Source organism: Pipistrellus hanaki (genome assembly GCF_964339955.1).
Source record: "Pipistrellus hanaki genome assembly, chromosome: 2".
In the NCBI taxonomy this organism is placed as follows: domain Eukaryota; kingdom Metazoa; phylum Chordata; class Mammalia; order Chiroptera; family Vespertilionidae; genus Pipistrellus; species Pipistrellus hanaki.
In genome coordinates, this window is record NC_140504.1 from 53686228 (window position 1) to 53709389 (window position 23162).

Consider the following 23162-nt stretch of genomic DNA (forward strand, 5'->3'; position numbering starts at 1 on the left):
GAGAGGGATAGAGAGTTAGAAACATCGAGGAGAGAGAATCATTGATCAGCTGCCTCTTACACACCCTCTACTGGGGATGTTCCCGCAACCAAGGTACCTGCCCTTGACCAGAATCGAACCCGGGACCCTTCAGTCCACAGGCCGACCCTGTATCCACTGAGCCAAACCAGTTTCGGCTATTTTTATTTATTTTGTAATATATTTTGATTTTTTACAGAGAGGAAGGGAAGAGGGACAGAGAGCTAGAAACATCGATGATAGGAGAGAGAAACATTGATCAGCTGCCTCCTGCACACCCCCTACCGCGGATGTGCCCCCAACCAAAGTACATGTGCTTGACCAGAATCGAACCTGGGATCCTTCAGTCCACAGGGCGACATTCTATCCACTGAGCCAAACAGGTTTCGGCAACCTAGTCTTTTCTAAAATTATATATATATATATATATATATATATATATATATATTTTATTCCAGAGGGGGAGGGAGAGAGAGAAACATCAATGATGAGAGAATCATTGACCGCTGCCTCCTGCATGCTCCCACTGGGGATCAAGCCTGCTAACCTGGACATGTGTCCCTGACCGGAATCGAACCTGGGACCCTTCAGTCCACAGGCTGACTCTATCCACTGAGCCAAACCAGCTAGGGCTAACCTAGTCTTCAACAATAAATATTTTTCTAGAGTCAGCAATAAATGAAATTTTTGTACAGGATTTACCTATTAATGACAGGTGCCTGATAGAAAGTTGATGCTTAATAATTACTGGATGTATGAGTGAATTGCAAGAATAAAGATAGCCTCACAAAGATCTTCCTGATGCTCAGGTGGGAATTCAGAAACAGAATCTTAGGATTTATAACAGCCTTTCCAGAATTCCAGGTCTGCTAAAGTACTATCTACCGTGTTTCCCCAAAAATAAGACCTAGCGCATGGAAAGATAAGACATCCCCTGAAAATAAGACCTAGCGCAACTTTGGGAGAAAAAATTAATATGACACTGTCTTATTTTCGGGGAAACAGGGTAGTTATGTTAAGACGCCTGAATTATTCCAGTGTAACATGAAAAATGTACTTTTGGTAATGTAGAGTGACTTTTAGTCTGAATGAGTAGCATATTCTGTCTGATAAATGGCATTGAAAGCCTCAAATATGGTGCATTGCTCATGAAAGTTGATTACCTACTGATAGTCTCACATGTAATTGCTGCCTTAAAAACAAGCCTTGTTGCTTGGAGGATAGGAAAGATTTAGCCAAAATAAGAGAGAAAACAGAATGTGTGAAAGTTCAGAGATGAGTTTGGCCCTTCCTGAGTAGGATGGATGATAGCCATAGAAAAAACACCCATGATAAGCCATTTGCAAATTCCTTTAACAAACACTTGAATGCCTTCCATATTTGAGGCACTATTAATAGATCACTGAGCAAGAACAGATAAAAATGCCTGCTCTTAATGCGCTTACATTACATAGTGACGGGAGACAGACAATAATAAAGAAGTAAATTATATAATATACTAAAAGTGATGTTCCATGCCCCAAAAAGGAGGGGGGTTAGTAATGAGGAGTGGCAAGTGACTATTATCAGGTGGTTAGACATGGTGCCCTTGTCTTTGAAAAGATGTTTTCAGTACAGACTGACATATACCAAATAAATTCAGTAATAAAAAGGAAGTTTCCTAATAAGTCATTCTCTTTTTAAAGTTGTGCTCCAAAGGTACCACTTTGGGAAATGGAACAATAACAATAATGTACCAGGTGCTACTCTGCTCATGTGCCACACTACTTATTTTAGACCACCCAGGAATAACTTGTAAACTGGGAGATTTGTTAAATGTGTGGTCTCATTTCAAGTCAAGAAAATTGAATATTCTCTCTAGAGCTAGGTGACCTGGTCAAATATGGTAGAGATTACTTAGATAGCTCATGATTTCCATATGTACTTAGCCTTATAGTTATCCTTGATTGACTCTTTTTAAAAATATATATACTTTATTGATTTTTTACAGAGAGGAAGGGAGAGGATTAAAAATCTAGAAACATCAATGAGAGAGAAACATTGACCAGCTGTCTCCTGCACACCAACCACTGGGGATGAGCCTGCAACCAATGTACATGCCCATGACCGGAATTGAACCCGGGACCCCTCAGTCCGCAGGCCAGCACTCTATCCACTGAGCCAAACCGGTTTTGGCTTGATTGACTCTTTAATAAACAACTTGTATAGTTGAGCATGAACATTTACACTAATAAAGGAGAACGATGCAAATTGTACATTCATGTCATTCACCAGCCACTCAGGAGTGAGTATACAAATTGACCCAACAAAAGTGGTGGGTTAATTTGGATATGGACACTGAGTGGCCAGGAGCAGGACGCTTGCATTGTCGCCATGGTGGTGATGCAGGTGTTCTGCACCACTCCAGGCCTCTGGGCAGTGTGGGAAGGCGGAAAGGCGGCTCAGGACTGGAGCAAAGGCAGTGCCAGCAGCCAGGGGAAGGAAGGCCCATTCTTGCACGAATATTCATGCATCAGGCCTCTAGTTGAAGAATAAAGAAGTAAAAAAGTGCTTGCTCCTTATAGGGGGAGAATTTTCCAAGGAACCTAAACTACCCCAGCGCGTTATGTAGGGAAGGAAACCCAAAATCTTAGTAAGAGTTTAAGTGAAGAGCTCCCAGCTTCTAAATGCAGTGGCCAGCCAGCTGAGGGCCACCTTGTGAAAGGGGAAAGGATTGGTCTAGAGGAATTTTTGGGTCTCCTGGACACTAGGACAGGACAGCAAATCCACTGGCTGTAAAGATAATTGCTGTAGATTGATTTTCTTTTCCCATTTCATTTTTTAAAACAAATAAGCAAAAATCTGCCTCCTAATTAAAATTTCTCAGTGGCTTCTCACTGCCTTGGAGATTAGCATCAATTTCTTTAAATGGCTTGCAAAGTCCTTGGTACTGTGGTTCCTGCTTACCCCCTACTTCACAGCTCTCTGCCTACACTCTCCTCTGTACCAATAGGGCATCACTCAGTTCCCAGAAAAGACCCATTCTCCCCTCTGAACTTCTGCACATGCTCTCTCTTCCCTGTCCTACTTCATGTCTCAACTAGCACTTCTTTTCAGCAAGCCTTTCCTGACCTCTCAAATACGGGTTAGGAGTCCCTTTTAAATGCTCCCAAGAGCAGCACCTCTTTCATGATCTTCACCTTGCTTCTCCATGGCTGCTTTCCTCTCCCTTGCCAACTTTTGAGGTCTGGCACTGTGATTCTCTCTCTCTCTCTCTCTCTCTCTCTCTCTCTCTCTCTCTCTCTCTCTCTCTCTCTCTCTCCCTCCCTCCCTCTCTCTCTCTCTCTCTCTCTTTAAAATATATTTTATTGAATTTTCACAGAGAGGAAGAGAGAGGGATAGAGAGTTAGAAACATCGACGAGAGAGAATCATTGATCAGCTGCCTCTTGCACACCCCCTACTGGGGATGTGCCCGCAACCAAGGTACATGCCCTTGCCCGGAATCGAACCCAGGACCTTTCAGTCCGCAGGCGGACGCTCTCTCCACTGAACCAAACTGGTCCCGGCTGGCATTGTGATTCTCAATGCCTGGCCTGGATAAGCCTCAAATACTGCTAGTTCTCTTTCTTATATCCATTCCCCCTTCCTGACCAAAACGAATCCCGATTTTGTCTGGAGTGGTAGTGTGCCCGGCTTCCTTTGTAGCTCCAGATAGCAGTGAGGCAGTTTTGGCTGCTAAAGCATTTCTGAGAAACTTACTTTCCTGATAAAGGCATTGTCCTTTCCTCTTTTCTACCTGGGGTATGGTTAGGGTGGCCTTCTGCACGTGCCCCCTAATGAGGATTGTGTCTGCAACCTGAGCATATGCCCTGACTGGGAATCCAACCAACCTTCTATCAGGGGTCCTCAAACTTTTTAAAGTGGGGGCCAGATCACGGTCCCTCAGAGAGCTGGAGGGCCGGACTATATGAACTACTAATTCCTACTGTAACACCTCGGCTGCGCTCACTGCCCAAAAAACCTGGCGGGCCGGATCAGACTCCTCTGCAGGCCGCATGTGGCCCATGGGCCATAGTTTGAAGACCCCTGTATCATAGGTCATAAAGCTCAACCACTGAGCCATGCCAGCTGGGCTGTTTTATTTCTTGTTGTTGAGGTTTGGGCCTGGCCAGTTCTCTGAAGTCACCTCCTGCTGGATTTCCAAATTCCTGAAATGAGTCAGCCTTGGTTGCTAAGTTAAGGTGCTCAAGAGGAGCTGTTTCAGCATGCACAGGGTAAATGAAGGATGTCAGGATTTCGAATGAACATGTTTGTTGTTTGTAAACGTGTGCTTCTAAAGTGCCAGGGGATCTTGGAAAGGTGGCCGGTCCTCCTGACATCTTGTTCACATGCAAAATGTCTTTAACCAGAGGACAAAACAGAAAATGCAGCCTTGCCCCTGTCTATAACAGCATCATTTGGTAATGTGCAGAAATGCAAATTCCTGGGGCCCCTTCAGACCTGCTGAGAAGAACTGGGGTAGGGCTCTGCACTCCGAGTTTTTAAAGCTCCACTGTTTTCTGATGCGCCCTTTCTGAAAAAGTTGGAGGACTGTTGTTCTAGAATCACTGTTTTCCACGTGAGTTAGTGGCCTGTCCCTAAATGTTGATTTGCAGCCAGGGCTAGCAGGCTAGACATATTAAAGAAAAATTATATTCTTTATTGATTTCAGAGAGGAAGGAAGAGGGAGAGAGAGATAGAAACATAAATGATGAGAGAGAATCATCAATCAGCTGCCTCCTGCACACCCCACACTGGGGATCAAGCCGGCAACCTAGGTATGTGCCCTTGGACGGAATCGAACCTGGGCTCTTCAGCCCACAGGCCAACATTCTATCCACTGAGCCAAACTGACTAGAGCTGGCTAGGCATAGTTTTTAATATATCACTTTCAAATATTAGTGCCTTTCTGGGTACCCTCCATTAGAAAGTAGGAGATATGAGGATGCACCCCATGAGACAGAGAAAGAAAGGACAATTCTGGTTGGGTGGGGCAGGGCTTGGGTATGAGGGGACAGAGGAGGAAGGAAAAGAAGAGGGACCAGGAAGCTGTTGGACCTCACAATCCATCTGTTTGGAAACATCTTGTTGTTTCGGAGCCCGGGAAACTGGATCCTAAATAACTGGGGGTTGCCTTTCCAGCCCCAGGCTGTGTCTCCAAACTTGTTATTAAGTGAGAGCAGGGGTTTTTATCTGTTCATTCAGGGGTGTAGTAAGAGTGGTTAACCTATTCGGTTAAGTCTCTATATTTAAAATTCTGTTAAATACTGCCCCATAGGTGAGCACTGTTCAAATATTTATTCAATGAATGAAGAGTATACTGTTACTAATAACTTGTTTTCTCAGTGCTTACTACAAATTAGGCACCATTCTACATACTTTATATGAGATTAATCGCCCAGTGCACGAATTCGTGCACATTGAAAGGAAATTAATTAGAAGAAATATTTTAATATCACTATTTGCTGTTTTTCTATAATAGAAGTGTCAGAGATGAAATAAAATTAGTAAAAGGTACATGAAAATAATATATAAATTGATTGATAAAAAGAAACCCACAATAACAACATGCTATAACAATGAATATTTTCCATGATATTTTTACTGTCAGAATCTTTACTTATCATTAATTTTTAAAACTATGCTGGGTATTCTGGAAAATTTATATCATTTGGACAAACTTTGCCTTTGCTACAACATTGAGTACATTTTTCATTAGATGTTTTTTCATTGGAGGAACTTAGGGACAGGTAAAATTGACATGTAACAGTCATTCCACCACAACTGTGTTTGATAATTGCATCCTCATTTTTGCTATGAACGCAGTTCCTACCAGTATTGGTAGTACTTGTTGGTGACTGTTCTTCAGACATATTCTGTCAACAACGTCGCTTCCTTTCAGCTTCAGAGGTACGTTGTGACAATTGTTGGTCTTCAGATACATTCTGTTGACAAATTTGGCTTCAGAATGTCAACAAAAATGTGACATCGGCCCTAGCGGTTTGGCTCGGTGGACAGAACATCAGCATGCAGATTTAAGGGTCCCAGGTTCAATTCCAGTCAAGGGTACATGCCTGGGTTGAGGGCTTGATCCCCACTGGGGGATGTGCAGGAGGCAGCCGAGTGATGATTCTCTCTCATCATTGATGTTTCTATCTCTCCTTCTTCCTTCCTCTCTGAAATCAATAAAAATATATTAAAACAAAAAACAAAAATGTGACATCACTATCCAGTGCCCACAGCCATCGCTTACATGCTGGACTGGGCTGGGCTGTGGGCTGCATTTTGCACCATGGCAGCATCGGCTGCAATTTGGTGGACTGTAGCTCCAGGATGGTGGTGTGGCCTGTGTCTCACATGGGGAGAGCTGAGTTTTGCTTTGTTGGTGCCATTTCTCTGTAAATGACCAGTGTGTGTCATTGCCCCCTGGTGGTCAGTACACATCATAGCGACTGGTTGGACCGTGGGAAGAACACTTAGCACATTAGCTATATATATATATATATATATATATATATATATATATATATATATATATATCGCCATATATATGAGATGAACCTTGGAAAATTCTAATAGGGAAAAGCTAGAGAAGATCAGAGCTTCTATAAAGGAACAGCCAGAATTATGTGCAGGAATTTTGGAGGAAAGTCATCTCATTTCCCTAAGAAGGAAGACTTGTCATTAATAGCCAGTTCATCCAGGATCTGCCCATTACTTGGTTCCTAAGGACTGAGGTCAGATCTCAATGAAACATGTTAACATACAAATGCAGTTATCTTTTTGCTTAATTGTTCAACCCACATTGAATCTCTCTCCCACTGATAAATCATGCCTTGCTTTTCTGAGGACAAAGTATTCCTGACTATCTGTCCATCCATCCATCAATCCATCCATACACTTGTCACATGAATCAGATACCTGCCACACCAGAGCCCTTTTATAAGGGGAAACTTTGGCCTACAGCTGCTACTGAAAGAGCAGCCACTGAAAGCCCATTTCACACTATGCTGATTCATCAGAGTTGGGCAGTAGGCCCAACACAGCCAAACATTAAGTTGGCCAGTGTCCTGTGACATGTCCTGGGCAAAAAAGGTTCTCTGGACAATCAAAATCTTTAGGCTTTCAATGTTATCTCTAATAAAGGTTATTCTCCAACATACACAGGGAACTCACACAACTTAACAAAAGGAAGATAAACAATCCAATCAAAAGATGGGCAATGGACCTAAATAGATACTTTTTGAAAAAGGACATACAGAAGGTTGAAAGACATATGAAAACATGCTCAAAGTCACTAATTATCTGAGCGATGCAAATAAAAATGACAGAGAGGTACCATCTTACACCTGTCAGAATGGTTATCATCAACAAATCAATAAATGACAAGTGCTAGAGAGGATGCAGAGAAAAAGGAACTCTTGTGCAATGCAGACTGGTGCAGCCACTGTGGAAACAGTATGGAGTTTGCTCAAAAAACTGAAAATGGGACTCCCATTTGACCCAGTGATCCCATTTCTAGGAATATATCCCAAAAAACTAGAAGCACCAATCAGAAAGGATATATGCACCCTATGTTCATAGCGGCACAATTTATAATAGCTAAGATTTGGAAACAGCCCATCAGCAGATGAGTGGATTAAAAAACTGCTCTGGCTGCTGCCGAAGGAGGGCCTGGGAGCCTGGGTCGCCAGCCTGCAAACAGCCATCAGTCCCTCACCCAGGCTGGCCAGGCCCCCAAATGAGAACCCTCACCCATCGGGGCATAGCCAGCCTGCAAACCACCACAGACCCCTCACCCAGGCCTCCCCCAAGCATTGAGGGAATCCCCACCCTGATCTAGGACACCATTCAGAGCAAACCAGCTGGCCCCCACCTATGCACCAGGTATCTATCTATACTAATAAAAGAGTAATATGCTAATTAGACTGGGAAACCTTCCAGGAAACCTTCCAGATGTTCTTTTGGACAAAGCCATGGTGGTGGGGCTGAGGTAGAGGCAGTTAGAGGCCAAGAGGGGAAGGCAATTGTGGGTGATCAGGCCAGGATGGGACAGCAGTTGTGGGTGATCAGGCTGGCACATGGGGCAGTTGGGGGTGAGCAGACCAGCAGGGGGGGTCAGTTGGGAGTGATCAGCACAGTGGAGCATGTCAGCAGGGAGGCAGTTGAAGGTGAGCAGGCCAGTGGGGAGGGGAGGTGGGGGCAAGCACACTGGCTCAGGGGGAAGTTGGGGGTGATCAGGCTGGTGGGGAGGTATTTGGGGGTGACAGGGGTCAGTTGGGGCAAGCAGGCTGGCATGCAGAGTGGTTACGGGCAATCAATGAGGCAGACAGGCAGGCAGGAGAGAGGTTAAGGGCCAGCAGTCTCCCGAATTGCAAGAGGGATGTCTGACTGCCGGTTTAGGCCCAATCCCTGTAAACCGGCAGTAGGACATCCTTTGAGGGGTCCCAGATTGGAGAGTGTGCAGACCAGGCTAAAGGACACCACTCCCCACCTCATGAATTTCGTGAACCAGTTCACAAGTAAAAGCATAATATGCTAATTAGACCGGATGGCTGAACAGCAGAACGATTGTCCAGACAACCATTCGGATCATCTTCTGGGCGAAGCTGGTGCTGTGAGGGCCGAGCCCCTGGCATGAATCTCATGCATTGGGCCTCTAGTTTTGCAATAAAGGACACATTGGGGATGACTAGGGAAATTTGAATGTTATCTAGTGATAAAATGCAAGAAAATGGATCAGTGTTAATTTCCTGATTTTGGTGGTTGGATATCAGTTATTCAGGAGACTACACCAGTTTGTAGGAAATACAAAATAAAGTAGTTATTGGTGATGAGGCATTATTATAGGTAACTTACTCTCAAATGTTCAAAAAAAAAAGGTTTTTTGTAACTTGTCTATAAGTTTGAGATTGTTTCAAAATTAAATGTTTTGTAAAACACCTGATTTAAATTTGAAATGTGAGAGTGAAGATGGTTTGTCAGATTCTCAGCAACCAGAGGGCCCTGGGGGCTCATGGTGGGGGTAGTATTATCCTTTAGTCAGTTGCTTAGGCCTGACCAATTTTTACAAGATTTCCAATTGACATCAATTTGTATGGAATTTTTGCTCTAATGCAATAACATTGATTTTGAGAAAGAAAAGGTCATTACTATTTAATGCAATAGATAGTTGAAAGGATTACTTTATTTAAAAAGGAAGGTTTCTTTATTGATAGTTGCATTTATTAGCAATTCCATCATTAATGGAAGGAATCCAAAGGCTTTTTGAACATTCTGCTAAAAGCCCGTCAGCTCATCATCCTTGCTTTTGTCTGTCTGGTAACCAGTGAGTTTGAAAGACTGCTGCTGTTGAAGAGATTGGAATACTTTTATGTGAATGTAACGATCACGACCTACCCGCACCTGAAAGATAAAAAAGGGGGGAAAGGAGGTTTATTTGCATGGATCTATGACAAGTGAGAATCTATAGGCCTCTCAAGATCTCACTGCAGTGGCTTTTCTGGAACAGCATTCTTAGACCCCTGGCTTTCATAAGCCTGTTACCTTAATTATGAGAGAGCGGGCAGGTTAAAGGCATGGCAAGAGGCTTAGGCCCTAAGGTGTGTTTTATTTTATATTTGACTATAATCTGGGCATTTCATTTTCGAAGATGCACAGAGCAAAAAACAAGTGACAACCTTTTTGGTGATTCTGACTCCCAAATCGGAACACTTTATTTGCCACCTGATTTAAGAAGGAAGAAGAAATGCAGAATTGTCCTTAGCATATACTATTGGAGGCAATAGTTAAACATCAGACTCCCTGGGTTATGCTTTTTTTTTTTTTTTTAATTGACTTCACAGAGGAAGGGAGAGGAAGAGAGAGATAGAAACATCAATGATAAGAAAGAGTCATTGACCTGCTGGCTCCTGTATGTCCCCTACTGGGGATCAAGCCTGCAACACAGGCATGTGTCCTTGACTGGAATTGAACAGTCTGCAGGCTGATGCACTATCCACTGAGCCAAAATGGATGGCTAGGGCTGAGTTCTGCTTTTATTGTTAGTTACTTCACTTTCCCAGGGTTCAATTGTCTCATCAGTAATACAAGAAAAATAGTCATACTTATCCAATATATTTGTTGAGAGGATTAGATGAGATTATACAAGCCCAGCTCTTGGAACAGTGCCTGGTACATTCTACATGCTCAGTAAATTTTTGGTTCATTTACCACACAAAACCCTGCAAAAATAGGTTATTATCTGCTTTGTGCAGATAAGGGAATGAAGGCTCAGAGAAGATGAGCAGCTGCAATCACACAGGTTTTGACTAGTAGAACAAGTTATGCAAGGGTTCTAACCCAGGACTAACCTCACAATAATTCCTTCTTATCACTCACCTTTTTCTTTTTTTAATAGAAAATGAATTTAATAAAATATAACAATTATTGTAACATTTAGAAAATGTGATTAAATTAAAACTCTACTTCAAACATCTTACTGAATGATAAAATTTTATAATCCCCATTAAACTGGCATTCATACAAGAATATCAGAAATCACTGGCACCGCCGAAACCGGTTTGGCTCAATGGATAGAGCGTCGGCCTGAGAACTGAAAGGTCCCGGGTTCAATTCCGGTCAAGGGCATGTACATTGGTTGCGGGCACATCCCCAGTAGGGGGTGTGCAAGAAGCAGCTGATTGATGATTCTCTCTATCCCTCTCTCTTTCTCTCTGTAAAAAATCAATAAAAATATATTTAAAAATAATAGTATTAGAAATCACTGGCACTATTGAACTTGGTAGCTGAGTATCTGTCCAATATATAGTAGGCAAAATAATAAGTATGAAGGGATAAGGGCACAAATATAATATCTTAATCAATAAAGAAAATTTAAAAAATAAGTATAAACCACCTGCCTCTGGATGGTACTTGAGAAAGAACAGAGAAGGTCACATCACCAGCAAGACCTTAAATCAAGAGTGGCTCAGAGCAAAGGGATTAACAGCTAGACTGACAGGAAGTCTGAGGAAATTGGGGTCCGTGGCTTTAATCCAATAGGAGAAATTTGATAGCAGAAGAAAGGAGGAGGGAAGGAAAAAGGATAGGGAAAGAAAAGGGAAGGGAAGAGAAGAGACTCTGGTTAAGACTGGACAGGTGATCTTTTTCTTGATTTTTTTTGGCAGGTGACTTAAGGGAGAAAAATTTCAAGATAGTTTTCTGATGAGTTTTTGAAGAAATACATGTGCTAATTAATATGTGAAAGTTATGCACTTAGATTAATTAAAAAGTATTAATGATCCTAATTTGGAGGAAATGTTTCTTATTGAATAAAATCACCTTTTCCTTGGAAAGCATTCTTTTCCAGCTATGAAGAAAGCAGGCCCTCATTCCTGTGCTCAACCCCTGGGCCTGGCATATTTCAGGATTTCAAATTTGGTAGCACTGGGCTAATCCAGTTACATGACCCAGTACTGTGATTTTCTCATGCTGAGCTGCTTAACACCACTTAAGCTATTTCCATTGCGAAACACATTTTTTTTTTTAAAATTTTTATTTTAAGTAGTTGTTTGTTAAAGAGAAGTAAGCCAGACTATGCCCTGGTCAAATAATTTTTTAAAAAAATATATTTTATTGATTTTGTACAGAGAGGAAGGGAGAGAGATAGAGAGTTAGAAACATCGATGAGAGAGAGCCATTGATCAGCTGCCTCTTGCACACCCCCTACTGGGGATATGCCCGCAACCAAGGCACATGCCCTTGACCGGAATCGAATCCGGGTCCCTTCAGTCCCCAAGCCGACGCTCTATCCACTGAGCCAAACCGGTTTCAGCGCCCTGGTCAAATAATTTAAAGATAAAGTAAGTACATTTGAATGTCTGTCATTATTTTTCTATTTTTAAAATATATTTTTATTGATTTCAGAGAGGAAGGGAGAGAGAGAAGGATAGAAACATCAATGATGGAGAGAATCATTGATCAGCTGCCTCCTGCATGCCCCACACTGGGGATTGAACCCACAACTCGAGCACGTGACCTTGACCAAACTGGCTAGGGCTGTCATTATTTATTAAATCAGAGTTACCATCTCCTAAAGACAAACAAACAAACAGGGCTGTCATTATTTATTAAATCAGAATTACCATCTCCTAAAGACAAACAAACAAACAAACAAGCAAGCAAACAAACAAACAAAGGAATTACCATCTCCTCAATACAAAAGGACAAAAATGGCTCCCAAATATCTGTGGTTGACTTGTTGAATTGGTTCCCTCTCAGTAACTACACAAGTTTTTTCTTCAGTTGGAACTGGATCAATAAATCATTTACTTCATGATACAGATGTAATTAATAAAATAATATTTTAATGGCCCAGCTGGCATGGCTCAATGGTTGAGTGATCAGGAGATCAGGGCTCAATTCTGGGTGAGGCATATGTCCAGGTTTGGGGCACCATCCCCAGTGTGGGGCGTGCAGGAGGCAGCAGTCAATGCTTCTCTTTCATCATTGATGTTTCTATCTCCCTCTCCCTCTCCCTTCCTCTCTGAAAGCAATTAAAATAAATATATATATATATATTTTTAATGTGCTACTGCTTTAAACTAAACCTTCAGTGCCACAAGTTTAATCTATTCATTTAAGTTATTTAAAATAGAGTATTTATTTGAGTTGTGGAGCTTATTTAAATTATATTAATCAAAATGCAAATAGGGAAAAGGTGCTTTAAATTATTTCCCCAGCTAGTGATTCCAGTCCTTTAGTCCCACTTAATTGAGGACACACAGAACCACAATGCTTTGCAGTGGAGCAAGCTTCAGCAGAGCACCTGGCCCCGCCAGGCCTTCAGGCTCCCTCTTCACATATGAAGCAGCCATCGGCACAGCTAAACAGGACCTGTACTTTATGAGATCCTTTTCTACACCACTTGTGGAAACGAAGTTAAGAATCAATATAAGAAGGCTTTCTAAATTAACAACAAAAATGGTATAAATATACCATCATCTTTTAAATTTGAGAGTTTACTATTTAGGAAGTATGGTAGGTGGGCATCTTGATTTAGGACAAGGAAAAGGACCAGGTTATATGTTAGAGGTGACAGGGAGCTTCAAATAAAGTGAGAAATACAATGTCTTTTAGTGCCAAAGTGGATGTTAAACTCTAACCTTGATGTAGTAAAACATTCCAGCAACCACCTGAGTTTTGTATTCTATGGCTTTAAATTCTTCATAAGTCTCATTTGTTTGTTCTTCAAGCTGTGGCTTAACCTTAAAAAAAGAAAAGAAGAAACACATCATCAAAACTATGTTGGGCTTCATTTATGTGATTTACACATCTCTAACCTCAAATTCCTAAATGATGACAGTGAGATCTATGAGCTACTTTCCTATTTTCAAGAAAGAAAGATATGTATGGGCTAACAGAAAGGTCAAATTTTGTTGCTTTAGGCTGCATGTTCATCAACTCAATGTGGAGATATGGTAATAAGGCAATAAGATAATGTTTTGACTGGCAAAGCTCTAATAGTTATATATGCCTTTGATTAATAAAAAAGGGAGAGCAATAATTATGACTTCATTAAAAAAAAATCCTGACTCAAAATTGCAAACATAGTATCTCAAGATCCTTAATATAATCACAACTGCAAGTCCCTTTGCCATGTAAGGTAACATATTTACAAGATTCAGAAATGTGGATGGCCATCATTCTGCCTACCATAGAGGAATATAAGCTTAGAATTAGATGCCAGAATTCCTGAACCAAACCTGAGACGGGAGCAAGGAAGTCTCAAATCCTATATGGAAATGTTTACCGAATTCAAGTTTTCAGTGTAGGTCCTTCATTCCTGCTCTCAGCTGGGCCTCCTATACTAGCGTCCGCCATGGTCTCTCTGACTCAGTGTCTGCTGACAGTGAAGTTCCAGAAGAGGCCGGGCTGGAGGACAGGAAGATGGAGGACAGTGAGAGAGGAGTCTAACTGCTCCTCATACAGATCTCTGGGCAATCCTCTTGGCTTTAGCCCCACACCAGCACTCTCTTAGTCAGTGTCTGGTGCTTGAGGTAGTTGGGAGTTCTGCATGTGAGTCTGCTTGCTTCTGGCTCAGATGGTCCCCTCTGTGCCTTAGGCTCTGTCTCGATGGCTCAGTCATTTTCCAATGTTCATCTGTTTTCAACTTCCAAAGTTTTGTCGGCATCTCTAAGGCGGTCCTTGCCTATCTTCTGTTGACTTTATATTTGTATGATTGTATGCCTTTCACCTCAATCCTTTCCTACTATTTACAGGGAAATAAATGGGTTGCTTGCTCTGCCTTGTTTCCTGGAACCCTGCTTCCCTGCCCTTCCCCAAGGCATTTAATGTGCGTACACAGCTCTGGTCAGGCCTCCAGTACATCTAGGGTTCTCTCGAGGCCATCCAGGCCTTCCCATCAGTGGCTAAGTGTTTTGAATACTTTTTTTTTTTTTAATATATATTTTATTGATTTTGTACAGAGAGGAAGGGAGATAGAGAGCTAGAAAAATGGATGAGAGAGTCATCGACCAGCTGCCTCTTGCACACCCACTACTGGGGATATGCCCGCAACCAAGGTACATGCCCTTGACCGGAATCGAACCCGGGACCTTTCAGTCCCCAAGCCTACGCTCTATCCATTGAGCCAAACCGGTCTCGGCTGAATATTTTTCTATTGGTGCCTCAGTTTGGCCACCAGAGCTGTTTTCAAAGATGAAGACATTTGCAAACGAGGCATTATCAGACCACTTTTGAGGGGTAAGCAGTTCATGGGCTACCTACCACTCATTTCTCCAGTAATCCTGAGATGGATAAAAGAAGCTACCAATGGAAAAAGGGAGAAGACAAAGAGTGAGAAAAAACCAGAAATGGGAAGAGGTGAGTGCAGGACAGAGAGGAGAACAATGGGCAAGAGTAGAGAGAGAAATTGAGTAAGGAAAGGGGTTACTGTCTGCTGTCCTGTTCTAACCCTTTTCAGCCAACACTGTGTACCAGTAACATTAGAAAGAGCTGGAAAGGTTTAATCTCTACCCAAAAACCAAAATTATCTAATTAGACCTTTTACAAAGAACCGGACGTTGTGAGAAGATGACTGCTTAAAGCTGATAAATTACTAATTATAATTACTTAAAGTTTTCCGTTCCTCACCTGACAACTTAAATATTTGATTTATCTGTTGCAGCTATCTGTCCTCCTTCTGGTTTCTGATCTTCCTTATTGGACACTGCTACAGGTCGTGTATTTATCACGTATCAGTAGTTTTTATTTGTACCTGTCATATGTAAACCTGTAACCTTTCCGTTGTATCACTGCAGTCTGTAAGTCCAGAGTTTTCTATGAGAGAGCTGATTTCGATGGTCTTGGTTTGCTTCTGCTAGTGACTTGACTTCTAGCCCAGTGTGAGCCCCGATTCTAGGTTCCCAGTACACCCGTCCCTCAGAATCCAGGAGCATTGGTTCCAGGACCTCCTGTAAATGCCCGAATCTGCAGATGCTCAAGTCCCTTATGTAAGACAGCGTAGTGCAGTATTTGCACTCAGCGCATGTTTGCCTGTAGGTTACCGCTTGCTTCATTCCTGTGTTTTCGCCATAGAGCTTGGCAAGTGGCAAATCCAAGTTTTGCTTTTTGGAACTTTCTGGGATTATTTATCCAAAATACTTTTGATCTGGGGGTGGTTGAATTCACAGACGCGAAGCCTGTGGCTACTCACTTATTCCCTGTCGCCATGCTCTCTGTTTCCAGTAAAACAGATTTGTATTGCTCTAGTGTTGGATGCTATGAACCTGGGATGATGAGATTGAAGCTGAGGGACAGAAAAAGGGGGAGAGTAGGAAGAAGGTGCTGAGTGAAACCTGTTTCAGAAAGCAGCTTGGTGCTGAGAGGCCCCCAGAATGGTTGCTAAGAGGTGAATGCCAGCTGGGAGTGAAGTTGGGACAGGGGGGTGGGGAGGGGCGAAGGATCCTATAATCTGAAAGAGCACCTGAATTAATCTGAAAAATAATCAGATTTTAAATCCTAGAATACTTATACTTAAGTAATCAGAGGGTTGAGTTTCCTATATGAGAACAGAGGGTTAAGTTTTTCTAAGTTTCATTTCTTAGGCCAGTGTAACTGTACACTCACTTTGATCCGGGAAAGGTGGTAGAGGTGACTTAGCTGAGGACAATGTACAATGTACCCAGCAAGCAAGCAGAACCCTTAAGCATGGTCAAGCCATCATCTCATTGTCTGAAGACCAAGAACAATAGCTGAATTCTGTGGACCTCCAGGGGCTCCCAGACTCACCCTAGCCCCTTCCCCTTTATAATCCTGTCCCCTGGACTTTGCTGTAAGACAGGTATGGGATGCTTGTAAGCTTCCTGTCTTCTTGGTTGGCTGGCCTCCTCCATAAAGCCTTGTAAGATTCAACCCAGCCTTCGTTATTGGACACAGCTATAGGTAGCCCGAGTAACAGGAGTGGTGGTCAGGAGCTGATGGAAAACTGACAGACCTTGAGCTGGACACAGTTGGTGTTCACCCTGCTCAGCCCACCATCCAGGGTGGTGGCCGAGGCACTGGAAGAAACAGTGCAGGTGTACTGCTCGTGCCCCCGCTGGGGGAAGGCTGCTGCCAGGGAGGAGACCTGGTGAAACACATCTCCCCCGGGCTGTTCAGCATTTCTTACTGCTGCAGAGCATGGACCTTGGCACCTTGTTAGTTCCCTGGCATCTGAGGTTTCCAGCCATGCTGCACCCAACACCCAGGAGTTTTATCTTATCTACAATCATTCTGCAGAATCGTATGAATTACGCATGGTTTAGAAAGAATGGATGGAAAGGTAATGGTGGCAGCATGGATAGGCCATATTTGGGGAAGTTTTAGGGAGTAAGGAAGGGGCGTTTAGGTACCAGCGTGAAAGTACAGAAGGGCTGGTGAGAGGTGACTTGTGGGCATTTGTTGTCTATGTTTTGAGGGAAGGGGGAATTCTGGGGCAAGGCACCTGGTGTACAAGAAGTGATGGCCTCTGACATAAGAGAGGAGGGCTTAAGAAAGGAGGACACAGTCTGAGATTGGATGGAGGAGTGAGATCAGCAGTGGCTAAGCAAATTGGGGTGTTTCTTACACAGTATGACTGCGATCTTCTAAGAGAGGAACTGAGACACCAGCTGGAGGGGCCAAGGTGACGGGAAGGGTTGAGGAACTGAGGAGACCTAAGGTCTAGCTCCATCTCTGTGGTGTTTCTGGAAAAGAACCAACAGGATGTGACAAAGATAATGTTCTGGCAGCCCCAAGGTTCTGTAGTGGTTGTTTGTTGGCATGAATTCAGAGATTTATAATGGGTGAGCTTTCTGTGTTTTATTTTGTTTAAAAATTTTTTTATATTGATTTCATGTGTCCATCCTCCCCAATTGTCCCACCCCACCCCATCCTACTCCCATACATGCCCTCAGTTTTCTGTGTTTTTGCATCTTCCTTGAGCAAAGTTTCTTGCCACATGCTATCTCCCAGGGTATTTGCCTCACCCCCTGTACTTCTCCATGCTCCTGCCACTGTAGGGTAGAAAAGGCAGGTGGTCAGATATCTGGAGATAGGCTGCCTTCTTCACTAGGTGGTTATTAACATTTTTGAATCTCAGCTTTGTCCTCTGAAAAATGGGCATGATGCCTTTCCTCCCTGCCCCAGAGGTTATAAAGATCAAATGAGAGGCTGAATGGAGGGGAAAGCTTTTAAAACTGCAAAGTACTGCCCTGGCTGGTTTGGCCCAGTGGATAGAGTGTGGGCCTGGGGACTGAAGGATCTTGAATTTGATTCCGATCAAGGGCACCTGCCTGGGTTGTGGACTCGATCTCCCGTGGGGCGTGTGCAGGAGGCAGCCCATCAGTGATTCTCTCTCATCATTGATCTCTCTCTCCCCCCCCCCTTCTCCCATTCCTTCCCATCTGAAATCAATAAAAATATATCAAAAACAAGAACAAAACAATAACTGCAAAGTACCTTTCTGGGGTGATGTAGCTATTGTAAATACCCCTCCCTTATTCTACTCTCCGACAAGATTGGAGCCTGAGATGTGCAGCCAGAAACACACTTTGAAATTAAATTTATAATTTAAGGTTTGGCTTACAGATGGATGTTATTTTCATTTTTTTTTTTCTGAAAAAGAATATGGAACGCTTTACGACTTTGCCTGTCATCCTTGCATAGGGGCCATGCTAATCTTCTCTGTATCGTTCGAACTTTAGTCTATGTGCTGCCGAATCCAGCACCAGATGGGTGTTATTAACCATAAAGCTTTCTGATAGCTTCTTATTTAAAAAAAAAAAATTGCTGCTAAGCAAGACAGGCTTTGAAAAATCATTAAAATTGCCCCATGGTTGAGCATAGACTTACGATCCAAGAGGTCACGGTTTGATACCCTGTTAGGGCACATGCCCAAGTTATAGGCTCAATCCCCAGTGTGGGGGCTTGAGGAGGCAGCCAATCAATGATTCTCTGTCAGCATTGATGTTTCTATCACTCCCTCTCCTTTCCTCTTTGAAATCAAGAAAAATATATTTAAAAAATAAAAAATAAATAAAAGTTTAAAAATCATTAACATTAAAATCTTCTGCCTTTCTATATTTTAAATCTGTTATCTCCCAACTTCTTACATTTCTGATCCTTGAAGAGTCTCATAGGAATTTCCCAGGGTCAGGGCTGATTTCAAGAAAAAAATTGAAGTAATTGTGAAGCCTCACCTATGCTATTTACTTCTTGTTTTCCGAGTAATTTTTATGCAAGTTATCTCAATTAGTCCTTACAGCTCTGAGATCAGCAGGGCAAGAGATGTTATCTTCACCTCACAAATGACATTGAGAAGTTTTTGGCATCACCTTGCGTTTAGAAAGGCCATCTCTCATAGGTCTCTTAGGATACTTTAGATCTCCGGTCCTGCGGGCTAGTGAAGCCATGGGCAGCAGCACGGGCCTCACCTGGGAGCTTGTTGTAAATGCAGAATATCAAGCCCATGGAAGAATTACTTGAGTCAGAATCTCATTTTAACAAGCCCCCAAGGCGATTCATGTGCCCAAGTTTGACAATCCTGACCTTATATAGGGATTCAAGTGAAATTATTGATGACTTAACATTATCATCTCCAAGAAAAAGAAAGCTCCACGGTACTTGTTTTTCTAAAGGACTCTTAGAAGAGAAATATGGAGCCCCAAAGAATGAATGGTAGAATTCCAGGCATCTGATCTCTTAGGGAGCTTTTCAGGGCTCTAACAGGGGATCCCATCTCTTCCACTTACACAAGAAGCTGATCTTGTTGGCCCAACAGTGTCATAGAATGAAGCTTCGGAGAGGAAAAGGAAGAAACAATGATACAAGAAAATAGAAAATGGTACAAACCTAAAATAGTAATTTATATATTTTCCTTTTTATAAAATATGCAATAGAATCACTTTTATTATATGGGGGATAGCTAGTCAAACAGCACTTAGAAAAAAAACAAAACATATCAACTTGTTAAATAGCATTTTGAGTTCTGTTTTTACCATGATCAATTTCAGAATCAGCATAGACTATTCCACTTCTCTTTTCTACTAGTTAATCATCTTCTAAATATTGCAAGACTAGCCAAAACCGGTTTGGCTCAATGGATAGAGCGTCGGCTTGGGGACTGAAGGGTCCCGGGTTCGATTCTGGTCAAGGGCATGTACCTTGGTTGTGGGCACATCCCCAATAGGGGGTGTGCAAGAGGCAGCTGATCGATGACTCTCTCTCATCGATGTTTCTAACTCTCTATCTCTCTCCCTTCCTCTCTGTACAAAATCAATAAAATATATATTAAAAAAAAAAAAAGACTAAAACATTGTCTACTTGGCCAAGTGTGTAGGAAATTTGTAAGTGGATTGCCTTTGCAACCATTTGAAAATATTTCTCTGCAGTGAGTTTGAAGTCTAGTTTGTAAAATTGTTAATAACCTCAGACTTTAATTACACGTTGACTTCACTTGATGATATGAAAAAAGTTTCATCCTAGGAACATACATTGTAAAAGCTTTAGGGATTATCCAATAAAAAATGATTATTTTACAAATGGGGAAACTGAGTCCTGGAGAAGGCACATGGCTTGCTCCAGATCATTCTCACAATTGGGGTTATCAGAGGTTTCATCTAAAAAGACTTTTAGTTGTAAAAAAAAAAAAAAAAAAAAAAAAGCCTGATCAAAACTATACATTTCCCAGTGTTCTGATTTTCACGTTATCTCACATCACCCAGGGCCAACCTAGGAACTAAGATTTTGGATCAAACCTTTCTCCATGGGCTACATCAACTCACCTCATCAGCAATCTTCTGAACTTCTGGAGTGGCAGTTTTGGTTTCACTTAAACCTCCTTGGGACATTTTGGCTAATTGCTTCTTTGCAGGGCAGGATACTGAAACTGAAATGATCAGGTAAGCCTGGGGACTCCTGTCTTTAAAGAAGGTGTTGTTCACAAGCTCTGCCTACAGAATGCTATATTTTTCCTAAAGAGCAAAGGCACAAGGGAAATGAGGATGCCTTGAGACAAGTCTTCCTGTTTCCTCAACAGAACAGCCAACAGGAATTCAGAGGAAGGAGGGACTGAGGGTGAATAGTGGGTGTGCACCAGGGTCATGCCTTAGCAGGAGTCACACTCCCTGCATTTCTCTCAGCATGGTTCCATCCTGCTGCATCTGAGCAGTGGAAATCTGAAGCCACAGCGAGAGTTCCCCGAAAACCTCTTACACAAGTTTTATTTTTTATCAAGACGGAATGTGTAGAATTTACTCGACTTTATAAAGTAAAAAAAAATTCTTTATAAAGAAAATAAAGAACCATGGCTGTATAATCGTATTTTACATTTATTTACATTTCTAGGACTGTTTAAAATATAGAGGAAAAACAAAGAATAAAGCAACAAACACTTATAAGCCTGTTAGCCAGAATTCAAACTTAAAAAATATATATATATATATATATTTTATTGATTTTTTTACAGAGAGGAAGAGAGAGGATAGAGAGTTAGAAACACCTAAGAGAGAATCATTGATCAGCCGCCTCCTTCACACACCCCCCTCTCCCCCCACTGGGGATGTGCCTGCAACCAAGGTACATGCCCTTGACCAGAATCCAACCTGGGACCCTTCAGTCTGCAGGCCCACACTGTATCCACTGAGTCAAACCGGTTTGGGTTGGAATTCAAACTTTTAACATTTTACTTTCTATCTTGTCTGGTAGTTGTTTTTAAGAAATAAAATATTACAGCACCACCCTGCCTCTCCCAACTACAGTTTGAGTTTGGTATTCTTCTGGCCTATTTTTGTATTTTGACTTAGTATGTTAAAAGAAAATCTACCTAAATAGCATGCTAGACATCCTATATAATAAAATGCTATTATGAAAATTGACCGAACAGCAGAATGACCAGTCGCTAGGATGAACAGGGACTACCAGGGGCCAGTCGCTCAACACAGGGGCTGCCCCCTGGTGGTCAGTGCACTCCCACAGGGGGAGCGCTGCTCAGCCAGAAACCAGGCTCAGGGCTGGCGAGTGCAGCAGTGGAGGCAGGAGCCTCTCTTACCTCTGCGGCAGTGCTAGGATGTCCAACTGATGGCTGGGGCCTGGTCGGACATCCCCCAAGGGCTCCCAGGCTGCGAGAGGGCGCAGGCTGGGCTGAGGAACCCCCCTGAGTGCATGAACCTCATGCACCGGGCCTCTGGTATATTGTATAATTTGCTTTTAATACTTAACATGTTTGTCACTCCATGTTTATACACTGATGAATCTAATTAATTTTCTTTAACTTTATTCTATGATAGATCTATCTATCATCTCTACTTGCTCTTTCTGTTATATGGTATTCCATATTTTACATACTTATTCCCTTGTTGATGAAGATTTGGATTGTTTCTAGTTTTTAAAAAAAATATTTTTTACAGAGAGGAAGGGAGAGGGGTAGAGAGTTAGAAACATTGATGAGAGAGAAACATCAATCAGCTGACTCCTGCACATTCCCCTCTCTTCCACTTCTACTTCCCCTCTCCTTCCTAAAAAATTCAGTCCAAAATCCATTAGGTAGGGACAAGGAAGGAATTCTATGAATAATTTTATGCCAATAAATTAGATAGTATATGTGAAATGAACAAATTTCTAGAAAGAAACATTATCAAATCAACTCAAGAAGAAATCATCAATCTAAAAAGATCTATAACAATTGAAAGGATCAAATTAGTAATAATAATAATAATAATAATAATAATAATAAAATTTTTTCACAAAGAAAAGCCCAAGCTCCTATAGCTTCACTGCCGAACTCTACCAAGCATTTAGAGAATTAATACCAATTCTACACAAATTTTTCCAAAAACTAGAAGAGGGAAGAACACTTCTCAACTCATTGTATAAGACCATTATTACTTAGACACAAAAACATCACACAAAAACTATATGCCAATTTCTCTTGTGAACATGAATGCAAAAATCCTCAATAAAACACTAGCAAATCAAAGCCAGTATATAAAAAATAATTACACACCAAGACCATATGATATTCATTCTAGGGATGCAAGGTTTGTTTAATATCCCCAAATAAATTAATTATTAATATAATATACTATAGGGATAGACTAAAAAATAAAACCACATGGCTATCTCAACAGGTGCATAATAAAAAATTTGACAAAATCTTATGTTCTTTCAAGATAAAAAAAATAGAAGTGAATTTTTTCAATTTGATAAAGGGCATCTACAAAGACTCCATAGCTAACAAACATCACACTAAATGGTAAAAGACTGGATGCTATCTCCTGAAGATCAGGAACCAGACAAAGATATCCACTCTCACCACTTCTATTTAACTTTGTACTAGAGGTTCTAGCCAGTGCAATTAAGCAAGAAAAGAATACAAAGTATCTAGATTGGAAAGGAAGAAATAAAACTGTCCTTGTGGGTGATATGATCTTGTAATTTATTGAAAATCCTGAGGATTCTACTAATATACAAGTTCAGCAAGGTTGAAGAATATAGGACCAATATGTAAAAATCAATTGTATTTCTATTTTTGGCAATTAACAAGCCAAAATGAAATTAAGAAAATAATTCCATTTACAATATCATCTGTAAAAATAAAATACTTAGGGAAAATTTTAACAAAATT

General features: G+C 41.6%; 1 protein-coding gene across 1 annotated transcript; it reads right to left on the bottom strand.

The window, feature by feature from the left end:
- Positions 1 to 9316: 9316 nt before the first annotated feature.
- LOC311618054 (cystatin-A-like) lies at positions 9317 to 20407 on the bottom strand (the record flags this gene model as incomplete). Its single annotated transcript, XM_084875206.1, has 3 exons — positions 20323 to 20407; positions 13183 to 13284; positions 9317 to 9442 (listed from the first exon to the last, which is right to left on the bottom strand). Exons 1-3 carry the CDS (start codon positions 20386 to 20388, stop codon positions 9317 to 9319), a joined length of 294 nt encoding a protein of 97 aa, XP_084731332.1. The 5' UTR covers positions 20389 to 20407.
- Between the last annotated feature and the right edge of the window lie 2755 nt (positions 20408 to 23162).